Here is a 16,860-nt window from a genome sequence, read left to right on the forward strand (position 1 = left end):
CTCTCTGCCACTGAAGCTTATTTCATTTCCTTTCACATCCCCCTTTTGGTCAAGAAGATGTTCTCCGTCCCACGATGCCAGGTCTACATTCTTCCCCGGGAGTCATATTCCACGTTGCCAGGGAGATTCACTCCCCTGGGTGTCTGATCCCACGTACGGGGGAGGGCAGTGATTTCACCTTTCAAGTTGCCTTAGCTAGAGAGACAGGGCCACATCTGAGCAACAAAGAGGCATTCGGGAGGAGGCTGTTAGGCACAACCATAGGGAGGCCTAGCCTCTCCTTTGCAGCAACCGTCTTCCCAAGGGTAAAACCTGTGGTAGAGGGCTCAACCCATCAAACCACCAGTCCCCTATGTCTGTGGTCATGTTAGCAACCATGGAGGTGGGGTAGGCGAATACCCCTGCATTTTCCACAGGCTCCTCAAGGGGGCACTACATCTTTTTTTTTTTTCCTTGTTTTTCTTTTTTTTTAACTTTCCCTTCCTTTTTAAATCAACTGTATGAAAAAAAAGTTAAAAAGAAAACAAACATACAATAAAAGAACATTTCAAAGAGACCATAACAAGGGAGTAAGAAAAAGACAACTAACCTAAGATAACTGCTTAACTTCCAACATGTTCCTACTTTACCCCAAGAAAGTTACCTAATATAGCAACATTTCTGTGAACTTGCTCCTACTATATCCATCAGAAATTAACAGACCATAGTCATTCCTGGGCATCCCCAGAATGTTAAATAGCTTATCTGTTCTTCTTGGATTATTGTTCCCCCTTCCTTAATTGCTCTCTATTGCTAGTTCCCCTACATTCTACATTATAAGCCATTTGTTTTACATTTTTCAAAGTTCACATTAGTGGTAGCATATAATATTTCTCTTTTTGTGCCTGGCTTATTTCGCTCAGCATTATGTCTTCAAGGTTCATCCATGTTGTCATATGTTTCACAAGATCGTTCCTTCTTACTGCCGCGTAGTATTCCATCGTGTGTATATACCACATTTTATTTATCCACTCATCTGTTGAAGGACATTTGGGTTGTTTCCATCTCTTGGCAATTGTGAATAATGCTGCTATGAACATTGGCGTGCAGATATCTGTTCGTGTCACTGCTTTCCGATCTTCCGGGTATATACCGAGAAGTGCAATCGCTGGATCGAATGGTAACTCTATATCTAGTTTTCTAAGGAACTGCCAGACTGACTTCCAGAGTGGCTGAACCATTATACAGTCCCACCAACAGTGAATAAGAGTTCCAATTTCTCCACATCCCCTCCAGCATTTGTAGTTTCCTGTTTGTTTAATGGCAGCCATTCTAACTGGTGTTAGATGGTATCTCATTGTGGTCTTAATTTGCATCTCTCTAATAGCTAGTGAAGCTGAACATTTTTTCATGTGTTTCTTGGCCATTTGTATTTCCTCTTCAGAGAACTGTCTTTTCATATCTTTTGCCCATTTTATAATTGGGCCGACTGTACTATTGTCATTGAGTTGTAGGATTTCTTTATACATGCAAGATATCAGTGTTTTGTCAGATACATGGTTTCCAAAAATTTTTTCCCATTGAGTTGGCTGCCTCTTTACCTTTTTGAGAAATTCCTTTGAGGTGCAGAAACTTCTAAGCTTGAGGAGTTCCCATTTATCTATTTTCTCTTTTGTTGCTTGTGCTTTGGGTGTAAAGTCTAGGAAGTGGCCGCCTAATACAAGGTCTTGAAGATGTTTTCCTACATTATCTTCTAGGAGTTTTATGGTACTTTCTTTTATATTGAGATCTTTGGTCCATTTTGAGTTAATTTTTGTGTAGGGAGTGAGGTAGGGGTCCTCTTTCATTCTTTTGGATATGGATATCCAACTCTCCCAGCCCCATTTGTTGAAAAGACCATTATGACTCAGTTCAGTGACTTTGGGGGCCTTATCAAAGATCAGTCGGCCATAGATCTGAGGGTCTATTTCTGAATTCTCTGTTCGATTCCATTGATCTATACGTCTATCTTTGTGCCAGTACCATGCTGTTTTGGCAACTGTGGCTTTATAATAAGCTTCAAAGTCAGGGAGTGTAAGTCCTCCCACTTCGTTTTTCTTTTTTAGAGTGTCTTTAGCAATTCGAGGCATCTTCCCTTTCCAAATAAATTTGATAACTAGCTTTTCCAAGTCTGCAAAGTAGGTTGTTGGAATTTTGATTGGGATTGCATTGAATCTGTAGATGAGTTTGGGTAGAATTGACATCTTAATGACATTTAGCCTTCCTATCCATGAACATGGAATATTTTTCCATCTTTTCAGGTCCCCTTCTATTTCTTTTAGTAGAGTTATGTAGTTTTCTTTGTATAGGTCTTTTACATCTTTGGTTAAATTTATTCCTAGGTACTTGATTTTTTTAGTTTCTATTGAAAATGGTATCTTTTTCTTGAGTGTCTCTTCAGTTTGTTCATTTCTAGCATATAGAAACATTACTGACTTATGTGCATTAACCTTGTATCCCGCTACTTTGCTAAATTTGTTTATTAGCTCTAGTAGCTGTATCGTCGATTTCTCAGGGTTTTCTAGATATAAGATCATATCATCTGCAAACAATGACAGTTTTACTTCTTCTTTTCCAATTTGGATGCCTTTTATTTCTTTGTCTTGCCGGATTGCCCTGGCTAGCACTTCCAGCACAATGTTGAATAACAGTGGTGACAGCGGGCATCCTTGTCTTGTTCCTGATCTTAGAGGGAAGGCTTTCACTCTCTCACCATTGAGTACTATGCTGGCTGTGGGCTTTTCATATATGCTCTTTATCATGTTGAGGAAGTTTCCTTCAATTCCTACCTTTTGAAGTGTTTTTATCAAAAACGGATGTTGGATTTTGTCAAATGCTTTTTCAGCATCTATTGAGATGATCAATTGATTTTTCCCTTTCGAGTTTTTAATGTGTTGTAATACATTGATTGATTTTCTTATGTTGAACCATCCTTGCATGCCTGGAATGAACCCCACTTGGTCATGGTGTATGATTTTTTTAATGTGTCTTTGGATTCGATTTGCAAGTATTTTGTTGAGGATTTTTGCATCTATATTCATTAGGGAGATTGGCCGGTAGTTTTCCTTTTTTGTAGCATCTTTGCCTGGTTTTGGTATTAGATTGATGTTAGCTTCATAAAATGAGTTAGGTAGTGTTCCATTTTCTTCAATGTTTTGAAAGAGTTTGAGTAAGATTGGTGTCAGTTCTTTCTGGAAAGTTTGGTAGAACTCCCCTGTGAAGCCATCTGGCCCTGGGCATTTATTTGTGGGAAGATTTTTGATGACTGATTGGATCTCTTTGCTTGTGATGGGTTGGTTGAGTTCTTCTATTTCTTCTCTGGTCAGTCTAGGTTGTTCATATGTTTCCAGGAAGTTGTCCATTTCTTCTACATTATCCAGTTTGTTGCCATACAGTAGTTCATAATATCCTCTTATAATTTTTTTAATTTCTTCAGGATCCGCAGTTATGTCACCTTTTTCATTCATTATTTTGTTTATATGGGTCTTCTCTCTTTTTGATTTTGTCAGTCTAGCTAGGGGCTTGTCAATCTTGTTGATCTTCTCAAAGAACCAACTTTTGGTGATATTTATCCTCTCTATTGTTTTTTTGTTCTCTATGTCATTTATTTCTGCTTTAATCCTTGTTATTTCTTTTCTTCTACTTGGTTTAGGATTGGTTTGCTGTTCATTTTCTAGCTTCTTCAGTTGATCCATTAGTTCTTTGATTTTGGCTCTTTCTTCCTTTTTAATATATGCGTTTAGTGCTATAAATTTCCCCCTTAGCACTGCTTTTGCTGCATCCCATAGGTTTTGGTATGTTGTGTTCTCATTTTCATTCATCTCTATATATTTAGCAATTTCTCTTGCTATTTCTTCTTTAACCCACTGATTGTTTAGGAGTGTGTTGTTTAACCTCCAGGTATTTGTGAATTTTCTAAGTCTCTGATGGTTATTGACTTCTAATTGTATTCCATTGTGGTCAGAGAATGTGCTTTGAATAATTTCAATCTTTTTAAATTTATTGAGGGTTGTTTTATGTCCCAGCATATGATCTATTCTGGAGAAAGTTCCATGAGCACTAGAAAAGTATGTGTATCCTGGTGATTTGGGATGTAATGTCCTGTATATGTCTGTTAAATCTAATTCATTTATCAGATTGTTTAGGTTTTCAATTTCCTTATTGGTCTTCTGTCTAGTTGATCTATCTATAGGAGAGAGTGATGTGTTGTAGTCTCCCACAATTATTGTGGAAACATCAATTGCTTCCTTTAGTTTTGCCAGTGTTTCTCTCATGTATTTTGTGGCACCTTGATTGGGTGCATAGACATTTATGAATGTTATTTCTTCTTGTTGAATTGCCCCTTTTATTAGTATGTAGTGGCCTTCTTTGTCTCTCAAAACATCCCTGCATTTGAAGTCTATTTTATCTGAGATTAATATTGCTACACCTGCTTTCTTTTGGCTGTAGCTTGCATGAAATATTTTTTTCCATTCTTTCACTTTCAGTTTCTTTGTGTCCCTGTGTCTAAGATGAGTCTCTTGTATGCAACATATTGATGGTTCATTTTTTTTGATCCATTCTGCGAATCTATATCTTTTCATTGGGGAGTTTAATCCATTTACATTCAACGTTATAACCGTGAAGGCATTTCTTGAATCAGCCATCTTATCCTTAGGTTTATGTTTGTTATATTTTTCCCCTCTGTCTATTAATATCCTTTATTGTACCCATACCGAATCTCTTTAGTACTGAACCTTTCTCCAAGTCTCTCTGTCCTTTCTTTGTTTCTCTGTCTGTAGGGCTCCCTTTAGTATCTCCAGTAGGGCAGGTCTCTTGTTAGCAAATTCTCTCAGCATTTGTTTGTCTGTGAAAAATTTAAGCTCTCCCTCAAATTTGAAGGAGAGCTTTGCTGGATAAAGTATTCTTGGCTGGAAATTTTTCTCACTCAGAATTTTAAATATATCGTGCCACTGCCTTCTCGCCTCCATGGTGGCTGCTGAGTAGTCACTACTTAGTCTTATGCTGTTTCCTTTGTATGTGGTGAATTGCTTTTCTCTTGCTGCTTTCAGAACTTGCTCCTTCTCTTCTGTGTTTGATAGTGTGATCAGTATATGTCTCGGAGTGGGTTTATTTGGATTTATTCTATTTGGAGTTCGCTGAGCATTTATGATTTGTGTATTTATGTTGTTTAGAAGATTTGGGAAGTTTTCCCCAACAATTTCTTTGAATACTCTTCCTAGACCTTTACCCTTTTCTTCCCCTTCTGGGACACCAATGAGTCTTATATTCGGACGTTTCATATTATCTATCATATCCCTGAGGTCCATTTCGATTTTTTCAATTTTTTTCCCCATTCTTTCTTTTATGCTTTCATTTTCCATTCTATCATCTTCCAGGTCACTGATTCATTGTTCAGCTTCTTCTAGTCTTGTACTATGAGTGTCCAGAATCTTTTTAATTTGGTCAACAGTTTCTTTAATTTCCATAAGATCATCCATTTTTTTATTTAGTCTTGCAATGTGTTCTTTATGCTCTTCTAGGATCTTCTTGATTTCTTTTGTATCCCATACTATGGTCTCATTGTTCATCTTTAGTTCTTTGAGTAGCTGCTCTAGGTGCTGTGTCTCTTCTGATCTTTTGATTTGGGTGCTTGGGCTTGGGTTATCCATATCGTCTGGTTTTTTCATATGCTTTATAATTTTCTGTTGTTTTTGGCCTCGTGGCATTTGCTGAACTTTATAGGGTTCTTTTAGGATTTGTAGACCAATTGAAGTCCTTATCTCTAATTTATCAGATCTACAGCTTCGTGGAGTACACTTTCTCTAACTAACCAGCAGGTGGCATCCACGAGCCACCTGTTCTCCACAAGCCAGTTCTCCCCTGCTTAGCCTTTTTGGTGAGTGGGGGAGTGAGTCTTGTGGGGTCCAATTGGTGTACCAAGCTTGCGTGTGTAGTTGGTGTTGCCTGCCCTGTATATGGGGCGTGTTTCTGGGCAGTCAGGGAGGGGGGGGTGGCTCTAACAATCAAACCTCCCTGGTGATCCTAGAGTTTTAAAGCTGCTGCAATAGTCTAATCCTTCAGTTCAGTCCTGCCACAGTTTGTCTCTGCCACTGACCCACAAGTCCTTGGTATTGGTGTATGGCTCCTGAGACTTGCAAGTGGGCCCCTCTTCCAGGCTGTGCACCCCGGGTCCTCTGTTGAGGGATGACTGTGCTATGTCACAGGTGAGTGCCGTCCCCCCAGGGCAGTTCTGGGCTGCTGGGCTGTGTAGGGAGGCTCCCAGTCTGCTGAAATGATGGCTGAATGGGGCTTTGTTAATTCACACTGCTCCACCTTCCCAACTCTGGGACAATCAGCTGAGGTTGCAGGGAAGGCTAATGTCCACGCCCAGTTTTGTGGTGTGTGCCTGTTATTTGAAGCACTTCCGTCACACTGGGTTGTCTGGGGCAGCTCTGGGCTATGGGGCTGGCGATGGGCAGGAGTGTTTCCTGTCCACCAGGATGATGGCTGTGAGCGGACACCCCCCTTTTCTTGGGAAGTTGTGGTGTTTAGTGAATTTTCTCAGCCACTGGATTATTGCCTTTTGTCTCAGAGCTCTCTTAGTTCTGCTCTTGACTTGACCTGCCCAAATTGCAAGTCTTTGTAGCTCTCTGTATTGGGCTTCTTAGAGTAATTGTTTTAGAAAAAGAAAAAAGGATTAAAAAAAAAAAAGGGCCCTCCTCAGAGATCTAATGGGTTATTGAAATGCTAAGAGACAAAGCAACCAGGGCCATTAAGGAAAGGTCCACAGGGCAGAGAGATCAGCTTTTCTTCGGGATTTGCATATGCGCCTCAGGGCCTGAGCTCTTCCCTTCCCCTTTCTATGTTCACCAGAACTCCAAAAATCCTCCGCTTTTATTTTGGAGTTTTTCGTGTTGTTTTTTTTCTATGCCTGTCTCCTCTTTGCTGGGCTGGCTGCTCTCAGATTCTCTGGTGTCTGGTCTCAGTCTATCTATGGTTGGAGTTTGGATCAGTAGAATGAGTTTCCGATAAGGGCTGCCACTGCAGTTCTTCCTTCTCCTTCCCGGAGCTGACAGCCCCTCCTCCCACGGGACTGAGCCTGGCAGGGAGGGGCGCGGGTCCCCTGGCCGCAAAAACTTACAGATTTCGCTGATCTCAGCAGTTCCACGTTTTCATGAGTGTTGTATGAAGTATGCCCAAAGTCAGATTGCTCTGTGGTGTCCAGTCCACGCAGTTCCTGGCTTTCTACCTACTTTCCTGGAGGAGTAACTAAAACATACAGCGCACCAGTCCGCCATCTTGCCCCTCGTTCGGTCAATTGATTTTTGACAAGACTGCAAAGTCCACTCAACTGGAACAAACCAGTCTCCTCAACAAACGGTGCTGGGAGAACTGGATATCCATGTACAAGAGAAAGAAAGAAGACCCCTATCTCATACCTTATAAAAACTCAGAATGGATCAAAGACCTAAATATAAGAACCAGGATCATAAATCGCCTAGAAGAAAATGTAGGGAAGCATCAATATCTTGTGGTAGGTGGCGGTTTCTTAGACCTTACACCCAAAGCACAAGCAACAAAAGAAAAAACTAGATAAATGGGATCTCCTCAAAACTGAAGACTTTTGTGATTCAAAGGACTTTTACAAAAGGTGAAAAGGCAGCCTATTCAATGAGGGAAATTATTTGGAAACCACATATTCTCTAAGGGTTTAATATCCAGAATATATATTGAAATCCTACAACTCTACAATAAAAAGAGAAACAACTCAATTAAAACATGAGCAAAAGACTTGAATAGCAATTTTTCCAAAGAGGAAATACAAATGGCCAAAAAGCACAGGAAAAGACGCTCTATATCACTAGCTATTAGGGAAATGCTAATCAAAACCACGAGATGTCATTTCACACATACTAGAACAGCCATCATTAAAAAAAAAACAGAAAACTACAAGTGTTGGAGGATATGGAGAAATAGGAACACATTCACTGTCAGTGAGAATATAAAGTGGCACATCCACCATGGAAGACAGTTTGGTGGTTCCTAAGGAAACTAAATACAGAATTGCCATATGATCCCACAATCCCACTACTAGGTATACACCCAGAAGAACTGAAAGCAGGGATGCAAACAGACATTTATACACTGATGTTCACAGCAGCATTATTCACAATTGCCAAAAGACAGAAAAAACCCAAGCATCCATCAATTGATGAATGGATAAACAAAATGTGGTATATTCTTACAAAGGAATATTATTCAGCTGTAAGAAAAAAATGAGGTCCTGATGCATGTGACAATATGGATGAAACTTGAGAACATTATGTTGAGTGAAAAAAGCCAGTCACAAAAGGACAAATATTGTATGACCTCATAATATGAACTGAATATAATGAGCCAACTCATGGAGTTAATATCTAGAATACAGGTTACCAGAAGACAGAATGTGGGTAGAGAATGGGGAGCTGATACTTAATTTGTAAAGAATTTTTAATAAGGTTTATTGCGAATGTTTGAAAATGGATAGAGGTGATGGTAGCACATTATTGTGAGTATAATTAACAGCACTGAATCATGTGAGTGATTGTGGTTGAAAGGGGAAGTTTAGGGTAGTGTATGGAAGGAAAGCTAGAGGATGAAACACAGGACTGTATAACATAGTGAATCCTGTCACAGAAGATGAAGGTGGTTAATGGTGCAAATGTAAGAATGTTCTTCCATGAAATAGAAAAAATGTATGTCACTACTACAAGGTGTGAAAAATAGGGTGGTATATGGGAAAACACACACCTAATGCAAACTATGAGCTATAGTTAACAGCAATATTATAATATTCTTCCATCAATTGTAACAAAGATACCAAACCAATACTAAGTGTCAATAATAGGGTGGTATTATGGGTATGGGGTTTTTCTTTTTGGAGCAATGAAAATATTCTAAAATTGACTGTGTGATTATACTGAAACCCACTGATTGTACACATTGGATGGATTATATGGTGTGTGAATAAAACTGCTTTTAAAAAAAAGGCAGTTTCTCTCTAAGCCAACTCTGCAGGTAAACTTGCTGCCCTCCCCTCTATGTGGGACATGACTCCCAGGGGTGTAAATCTCCCTGGCAACGTTGGACATGACTCGTGGGGATGAGCTTGGCCCTTTCATCGTAGGATTGAGAAAGCCTTCTTGGGCCAAAGTGGAGAAGAGAAATGAAACAAAATAAAGTTTCAGTGGCTGAGAGATCTCAAATAGAGTAGAGAGGTCATTCTGGAGGTTATTCTTATGCATTACATAGCTATCTGTTTTTAGTTTTTAGTGTTTTGGAAAACTAGAAAGAAATACCTGAAACTGTTGAACTGCAACCCAGTAGCCTTGATTCTTGAAGACGATTGTATAACTATATAGCTTACACTGTGTGACCATGTGATTGTGAAAACTTTGTGGCTCCCACTCTATACAGTGTATGGACAGATGAATAGAAAAATGAAGACAAAAAGTAAATGAATAATAGGAGGGATGTGTGGTATGGGATGTTTTGGTTGTTCTTTTTTATGTCAACTTTTATTCTTATTCTTTTGTGTGTGTGGTAATGAAAATCTTCAAAAATTGATTGTGGTGATGAATGCACAACTATATAATGGTACTGTGAACAACTGATTGTACACCATGGATGACTGTATGGTATGTGAATTTATCTCAATAAAATAGAATTTAAAAAAAGGCAGCCTACATAATGGGAGAAAATGGGAAACCACATATCCTATAAGGATTTAATATCCAGTATATACAAAGAAATCCAACAATCAAAAATAAAAAGACAAACAACCCAGTTAAAAAATGGGCAAAAGACTTGAATAGCCTTTTTTCCAAAGAGGAATTACAAATGGTCAAAAAGCATAGGAAAAGATGTTCAACATCACTAGCTATTAAGGAAATGCAAATCAAAACCACAGTAAGATATCATTTCACACATACTAGAAAAAACAGAAAGCTACAAGTGTTGGAGAGGACATGGAGAAAGAGGAACACTCATTCACTGATGATGGGAATGTAAAACGGTGCAGCTGATGTGGAAGACAGTTTGGTAGTTCCTCAGGAAGCTAAGTATAGAATTGCCTTATGATCTGGCAGTCCCGCTTCTAGGTATATACCCAAAAGAAGTAAAAGCAGGGACACAAACAGACATTTGCACGCTGATGTTCATAGCAGCATTCTTCACAATGGACAAAAGATGGAAGCAACCCAAGTGTTTATCAACTTATGAATGGATAAGCAAAATATGGTATATACATATGAAGGAATATTATTCAGCAGTAAGAAGGAATGAAGTCCTGATGTATGCAACAACATGGATGAAACTTGAGGACAGTATGTTGAGTGAAATAAGCCAGACACAAAAGGATAAATATTATTTGATCTCACTAATATGAACTAAGTATAATAAGTAAACACAAAGTTAGAATCTAGAATATAGGTTACCAGGAGATAGAATGGGGGTAGAGAATGTGGAGCTGATGCTTAATTTGTGCAGAATTTCTACTCAGGTTGATTGTAAATGTTTGGAAATGGATAGAGGTGATGGTAGCCCATTACTGTGGGTATAATTAACAGCGCTGAATTATGCGTGTGAATGTGGATGAAGGGGGTAGTTTTAGGTCATGTATATAACTAGAAGGAAAGCTAGAGGATAAAACATGGAACTGGATAATATAGTGAACCCTGTTATGGATGATGACTATGCTTAATAGTACAAATGTAAGAATGTTCTTTCATGAACAAATGAACATCACTATTATGAGGTGCTACTAACAGGTTGGTATATGGGAAAAATACACCTAATGCAAACTATGGATTGTAGTTAACAGTAATACTTTAGTATTCTTTAAATATAAATAAATTTATAGAGACATACTTAGCTTAGTGTTTACGTAGGGCTAGGGAAGGATAGAGGGATTGAGAGGTGACTACTAAGGGGTATGGGATTTTTCTTTTTGGAGTAATGAAAATGTTCTAAAATTGATTGTGGCGATGAATGCACAACTCTGATTACACTAAAACCCACTGATTGTATACCTTGAACGGACTGTATAGTATGTGAATATATCTCAATAAAACTGCTTTTAAAATATCAATCAAACTGAAGCCAAACCAAAACAGTATTCACCATTGCCTGATTCCTAATGGACTTTAAGGTTACCAAGGTATGATAATTTTTTTAACTCAGGTACAATTCTCATTTAAAATTAGCTTAAAAAATTAATGTTTGTTTATTGCAAATGCACTCAGAACAGTACATTCTTTCCTAGAAATTAAAGACTAAGTAGGAAGTACATTCAACCCACACTAGGGATTTCCATACTTAAGCATTAATACAAAATGTTTTTTTATGCATAGAGGAAAGGTCTGGACAGACATATGCCAAATAAGTGTTTACTTAAGAGAAAGAGGGTGGGAAGGGAGGATAAGGGGTTTGGAGAACTTTTGTTTTGCATTACATACTTCTATGTTGTTTCAATTTTCAGAGAATACATTTTAATTACACTTCAGTGAGTCAAAATCAAACAAGTACCTGAAATCCAGATGGCAAGAAATAACTTTACCCCCATTACCCTTTTATCCTCCTTTTTGAACTTGAATATCTCAAAATAATCTGAGAACAATCTAAGGGATCATTTATAAAATTATGGTTAAAAGAATATATGAGCCAAAAACAAGTATTTCTGAATTCATAACAGCAGAAATGGTAAGGACTATGAAAAATGCAAATACTCAAAAGTTACAACATTCCTGATTTTAGGCTACCGAAATGCAACTGAACAACAGCAAGTGATACTTCTAAGTACAAAAAAGGAAAAACACAAAAACTATAAGCTAAGAGATCTTGAAACTTAGAAGGATTTAAATAAACCAGGGAACAAAACTATTTGCTTCAAACTCTGCACAATAGCAGTATTCAGAGAACTATGATGCATTAGTGATGCAACATGATAGCTGAAAGTTCACGGGACTAGGAATTAGAGCATCTCGTGGTATGAGTCCCCACTCTGCCAATATATGACCCTGGGCAGGTTATTTAATCTCTCTGAGACTAGGTTTCCTCATCAATGAAGTGGAGATAATAATGTTTGCCCTATCTGCTTCACAAAGGGTTTCTGTGATGCTTAAATGAGATAATACAAGATGAACCTGCTTTGCAGGATGGCACACACACTACACACAGAAAGATCCTGGACCACATGATCTCTTAAGGCTTTTTCAATTCTGATTCCATAATTCTACTTTTATTACTGGGCAAATCTGGGGCCACATATGTAAACAACCAAAAGAGCCACATAAGGAAGGCATACCCTTAAGTAATAGCTTAATACTATTACTAACTGACACTTACAGAGCTTATTAATATTACATAGCATTATTACTATGTGTTAGGTATTATTCTGAGTGTTTTGCATGCATTAACTCATTTAACTCTCTCAGCAACAGAAACTGGTGATCACAATTGACATATTACAAGTGAAAAAGCTATACTACGGCTTATGAAAAATTTGACTAGTGATAGTATCATCTTATATTTATAAATCATAGTGCTTCAAGGTGTTTTTTCACAAACATTATCTTATTTGATTCTTATAAGCAAACCTGTGAGGTAGCTAGGGCAGGTATTCTTTTCTCCACTTTGGAGGAAACTAAAGCTAAGAAAAGGTTAATACCTTGCACAAAGAGCACAAGGATAATGACAGTCAAAACTAGCTCCAAAACCTCTGTCTTCTCACTCCTAATCCAGGATTTGTCCATCATCATACTACCTCTGCAATTAAAATTAACAGATGAAAACTACATATACTGATAAACTGATCCAACATAATTTCTTACAAGGTACTCTCACCAATACAAAAGCTCAGGTTATTTTGTACCCTGAAGTGAATTTTTTAATATGAAATGCTGGTGCTATAATGAAAAGTAACTTCTTGAATTGGTTGTGTCAAAAATACAGTAGGGCAAAATATCTTGGTAACAAAAAATCTAAATCAGTAATTGCCCTTGACCAACTGCTGGGCTACAACCTGCTGCTCATTTCTGGGCTAAGGTGTGTCTTGTGGCCCAGGAGATGAGACAAATGTAAACAGCAAAAAAAGACATGTCAAAAGGCTACTAACAAAGCCTTAAAATTGGGTAGAGTGCAATACTAGCAGTCAATAAGAGGGAGGGGTAAGGGGTATGGGATATTTGGGGTCTTCTTTTTTCTTTTCATTTCTTTTTCTGGAGTACTGCAAATGTTCTAAAAATGATCATAGTGATGAATACACAAATATGTGATGATACTGTGAACCACTGATTGTATACTTTGGATGGACGTGATGCTGTGTGAATATATCTCAAAAAAATATATTAAAAAAAGATGCTACAGAAATGACCCTTAGGTAGTCATGTGTGCAAGAAGACAGAAGGTGAGGACAAGGGTATTACCTATAGTGTGTGGAAAATCCTGTGTACTTCTTCAAAGAGTGTGCCAACACTGACAACAGCACCAAATGCAAAAAGGAGAATGGGATAATTAAAACAATACTTCACTCTTACTTAGTGCTTGAGGAAGGCCTCAGCATCAAGTTTAAACTTAGAGCAAATAATTAGGCAGTAAAACACTAATTACTGTTTCAATAAAGCAAATGTCTCCTTTTTAAATAAAAGGTTACTAACAGGAAAGAGATTGAGTGAAGGATATACAGAATATCTGCATTTCTTGAGGCCTTTCCTACACATGGGTAACAGAACTAAGCAAGAATTATCACAATACAATGACATGTCACAAGAAATCATCTTTAGGATCCATGCTATAGGATTCCATTATAGGTAAAAACTCTATTATACCTAGGTATTCCTAACTGTAAACACTAATCAGAAGAGTCCAAAGTAAGTCCAACTTATACCAATATCACTGTACTCACAGTTTGTGAGAATACATGCTTTGATTATAAAACAGAGTCCATAAATTAATCAAGAAATTATAATTAGAAGGGAACCAAAAGTCTATCTAAGGACCTGCTTCAGAAAGTAAAATTGATATGCACCCTACCTCAATTTATGCTAATCAAATCTGGTTATTCACATTAATACATACCTGGTAGAGTTCTTCTAAATTGTACTTAATTGAAGTACTATTCTGGATAGCTTCCACTGCTTCTTTCAGTTTCTGCCATGTTTCATCTGTGTAGTTTTCTGGTAATTTAGGCTTATCTAGATGATACATAAAAGACTGATATGAGAATAATATTTAGGATATAGTAACTGAAGGATCCACACTATATAATAGCATAACTATTTTTTCAGTGAAAATCATAATCTTTATAACTTTATTATATCTAAATATTAAAGTAACCACTGTATTTAATCTTAGTATAAAGAATAAAACATGAAATTCCACGATACTACTTAAGTCATTTTAACTCACCTATTAAAATTGAAGATGAACTTTTTTCTCCTATAGATTGTATTGCTTCAAAAAACAAAGATTCAAGAATGACAGATAAAACCTAAGCCAACATGAATTTTGTATCTGAGATTTAGAAAGCTGAGTGCCTACTATGTGCAAGGTACTTTATAAACATCTTAATCTTCCCAATATCACCCTGAGGAAGGTATTATTATCCCTATTACAATTGAGGAAACTGAGGCTCAGACTCATTTAGTAAGGCTTGCTCAAGGTCACCAAAGCTAGTCATTGGCAAAGCTGGGATTCTAATCCAGATCTGTTTGACCCCCAAATTTATGCACATCTACATAAATGGAAAGAAATATCTTTAATGAGTAGAGTGAAATTTTTAAAAATTAAAACATCCAAATAACCCCAAAATCCGTTTTCAGAAATGGAAAGAAATATCTTAATCTAAACTTTAATTTTAACTTCCTTGACAAGCAATAAGTGAATTTCTTTTAAAAATTAAAACATCCAAATACCTTAATGTGTTTTTATTTTAAGGAGGAGGGGGAAAAAAACACAAAATCTCTGAAATCAATTTGCAAATGCAATTAGGATCATTGCTCATTTCTTTAAAAGTCCTTGGCTAGTAAATTGACATTTTTTTAAGCAAAATAGTAAATGCATCAGCCAATTACAATTCATATTCACTACTGAAAGCTCTACTATTAAATAAGATCACACTCTTGCAAGCCTGGGGATGGGAGGGAAGTAACACAAAAAAGAAAAGGTTAAAAACAGACAACACTATAACTCTCTACTGAGACAAAATAGAGCATATTCCTAATTTCCACACTAATTTGAAAACACAAACATGGAAAACCTAATTTTCTCAATATTCAACACTAATATTTAGCCATAAGACACTTATCTGGTAAATATTACTTAAGTTCATTCATTTGCTTCCCCGTTTATTAATAAACATTTTATCATCTATTATCTGCCAGTTAAGGGTGTTGAAAAAAGTCAGAAAAACAGAACACTTTCAAGAAATAAAACTTCAACTCATTTACATTTTAAAAAATTTCTGATTTCATATTTTCAATATTCCCACAATACTCTCAATCATACATCTTAAACACAACATAAACAAAATTTCCTAAAAGCTGCAGGTCAGTACTTTAAAACCCATTTTAGTGCTGAAAAAATAGGTACAGTAACTGTTCCTCTCTTTAGACTAGTGGTACATAGAGTTACTACTTCTGTAGTATTTCCAAATCCTATCTTTGGAAAGAAATGTAGAGACCATAAATATTTTTTGTCTAAATACTGCTTCCACAATGAGTTTCAAAAATATAGTATTCAACAGTATAAATCTGGTTGTAAGTTTTATCTGAGCATGAAAGGATTACTACTGCTACCTGCATTTCTAGGGGCTGGAGAATGTGGCCTACTAAAGCATAGGAATAAAAATTCAAGCAGTGCCAAGGCTCACTATGCACCTGAAACAAATAACCCTCTTTAAAATACAAGTTTCTCACCTGTAAAATCCGGATCAATCATACCGACTCTGGATGTTATAAGGAATAATAGATTAAATACAAAGAATTGAGAAGGACCTCGAACTACGGCACAGAAACACCCAGTGTATGCTTCAGCACAGGGATACCAACCACCCCCGGAAAATGAACCCTCCACCAAAAAAAGGCCCTCCCTCCACCTCATTGATTATGCATAAAACATTAGGCCACGTCTATACTGTTTAATATATTAACATAAATAGAACACGTGACCGCTCAAGTGTCAAATCCTTAGTAGGTCATTACGGATTTCGGCCTTGGTTACCTTTAAAGTTCTTGATCACTAACTTCTTAGCAGAGCCAGGCTTGCTGTTAGCAAAGCTAGAGACGGTGGTAGAAGATTTGGCCAGGCCGTTTGCATGATGCACCGAAGCCACAGAAGAGATTAATATACTCTTATTTTTAAGTTGCTGCTGCTGCTGAGATGTTGCAGCAGTTGGTGAAGATGAAGAGGAGGAGGAGGAGGATTCCTCAGCCATCTTCGCATCAAACCCTACAAACTCCAGGGTGTCTTCAAAACGCAGCTTCTTCTGTACCGGTACGTGGCTGGAAGCAGCCACTGAAACCCCCAGGCAGAAGGATGGGGTTGAAGGGGATGCCGAATCCCTGGGTTGTAAAGGAGGAGTGGAAGAGGAGGAAGAGGTGGAATCAAAGTCTTCTCTCTCGTTACTACTGTTACTGCTGCTGCTGCTGTTTAACTTTCTCTTCTTGGCAGAGGTGGGCGGAGTGGTGCTAGTATTACCATCAGTAACAGATCTGACCTCCTGAGCAGCAGCAGCAGCTGAGGGATTGGGGGAAGAAAAACCTGTTGGAAACATGAAAATAGCGGGGTCAACAGGCAGAGGAGCATCAAAAACCTACGTTTATA

At 37.6% G+C, this 16,860-nt stretch overlaps 1 protein-coding gene across 3 annotated transcripts in view; it reads right to left on the reverse strand.

The window, feature by feature from the left end:
* The window catches only part of CUL4B (cullin 4B), a 67,836-nt gene that overhangs the window by 50,190 nt on the left and 786 nt on the right, over positions 1–16,860 (reverse strand). For 2 of the 3 annotated variants that reach the window (XM_037821716.1, XM_037821715.1), the window contains exons 2-3: positions 16,258–16,797; positions 14,116–14,231 (exon numbers count right to left, since the gene is read on the reverse strand). In XM_037821716.1, the coding sequence (XP_037677644.1) occupies positions 14,116–14,231; positions 16,258–16,797 (656 nt within the window). Of the gene's footprint in view, positions 1–14,115; positions 14,232–15,953; positions 16,097–16,257; positions 16,798–16,860 lie in introns of those variants that run through there. The other variant, XM_037821718.1, reaches the window with a different exon arrangement.

Source organism: Choloepus didactylus, chromosome X (assembly GCF_015220235.1).
Source record: "Choloepus didactylus isolate mChoDid1 chromosome X, mChoDid1.pri, whole genome shotgun sequence".
Classification (NCBI taxonomy): domain Eukaryota; kingdom Metazoa; phylum Chordata; class Mammalia; order Pilosa; family Megalonychidae; genus Choloepus; species Choloepus didactylus.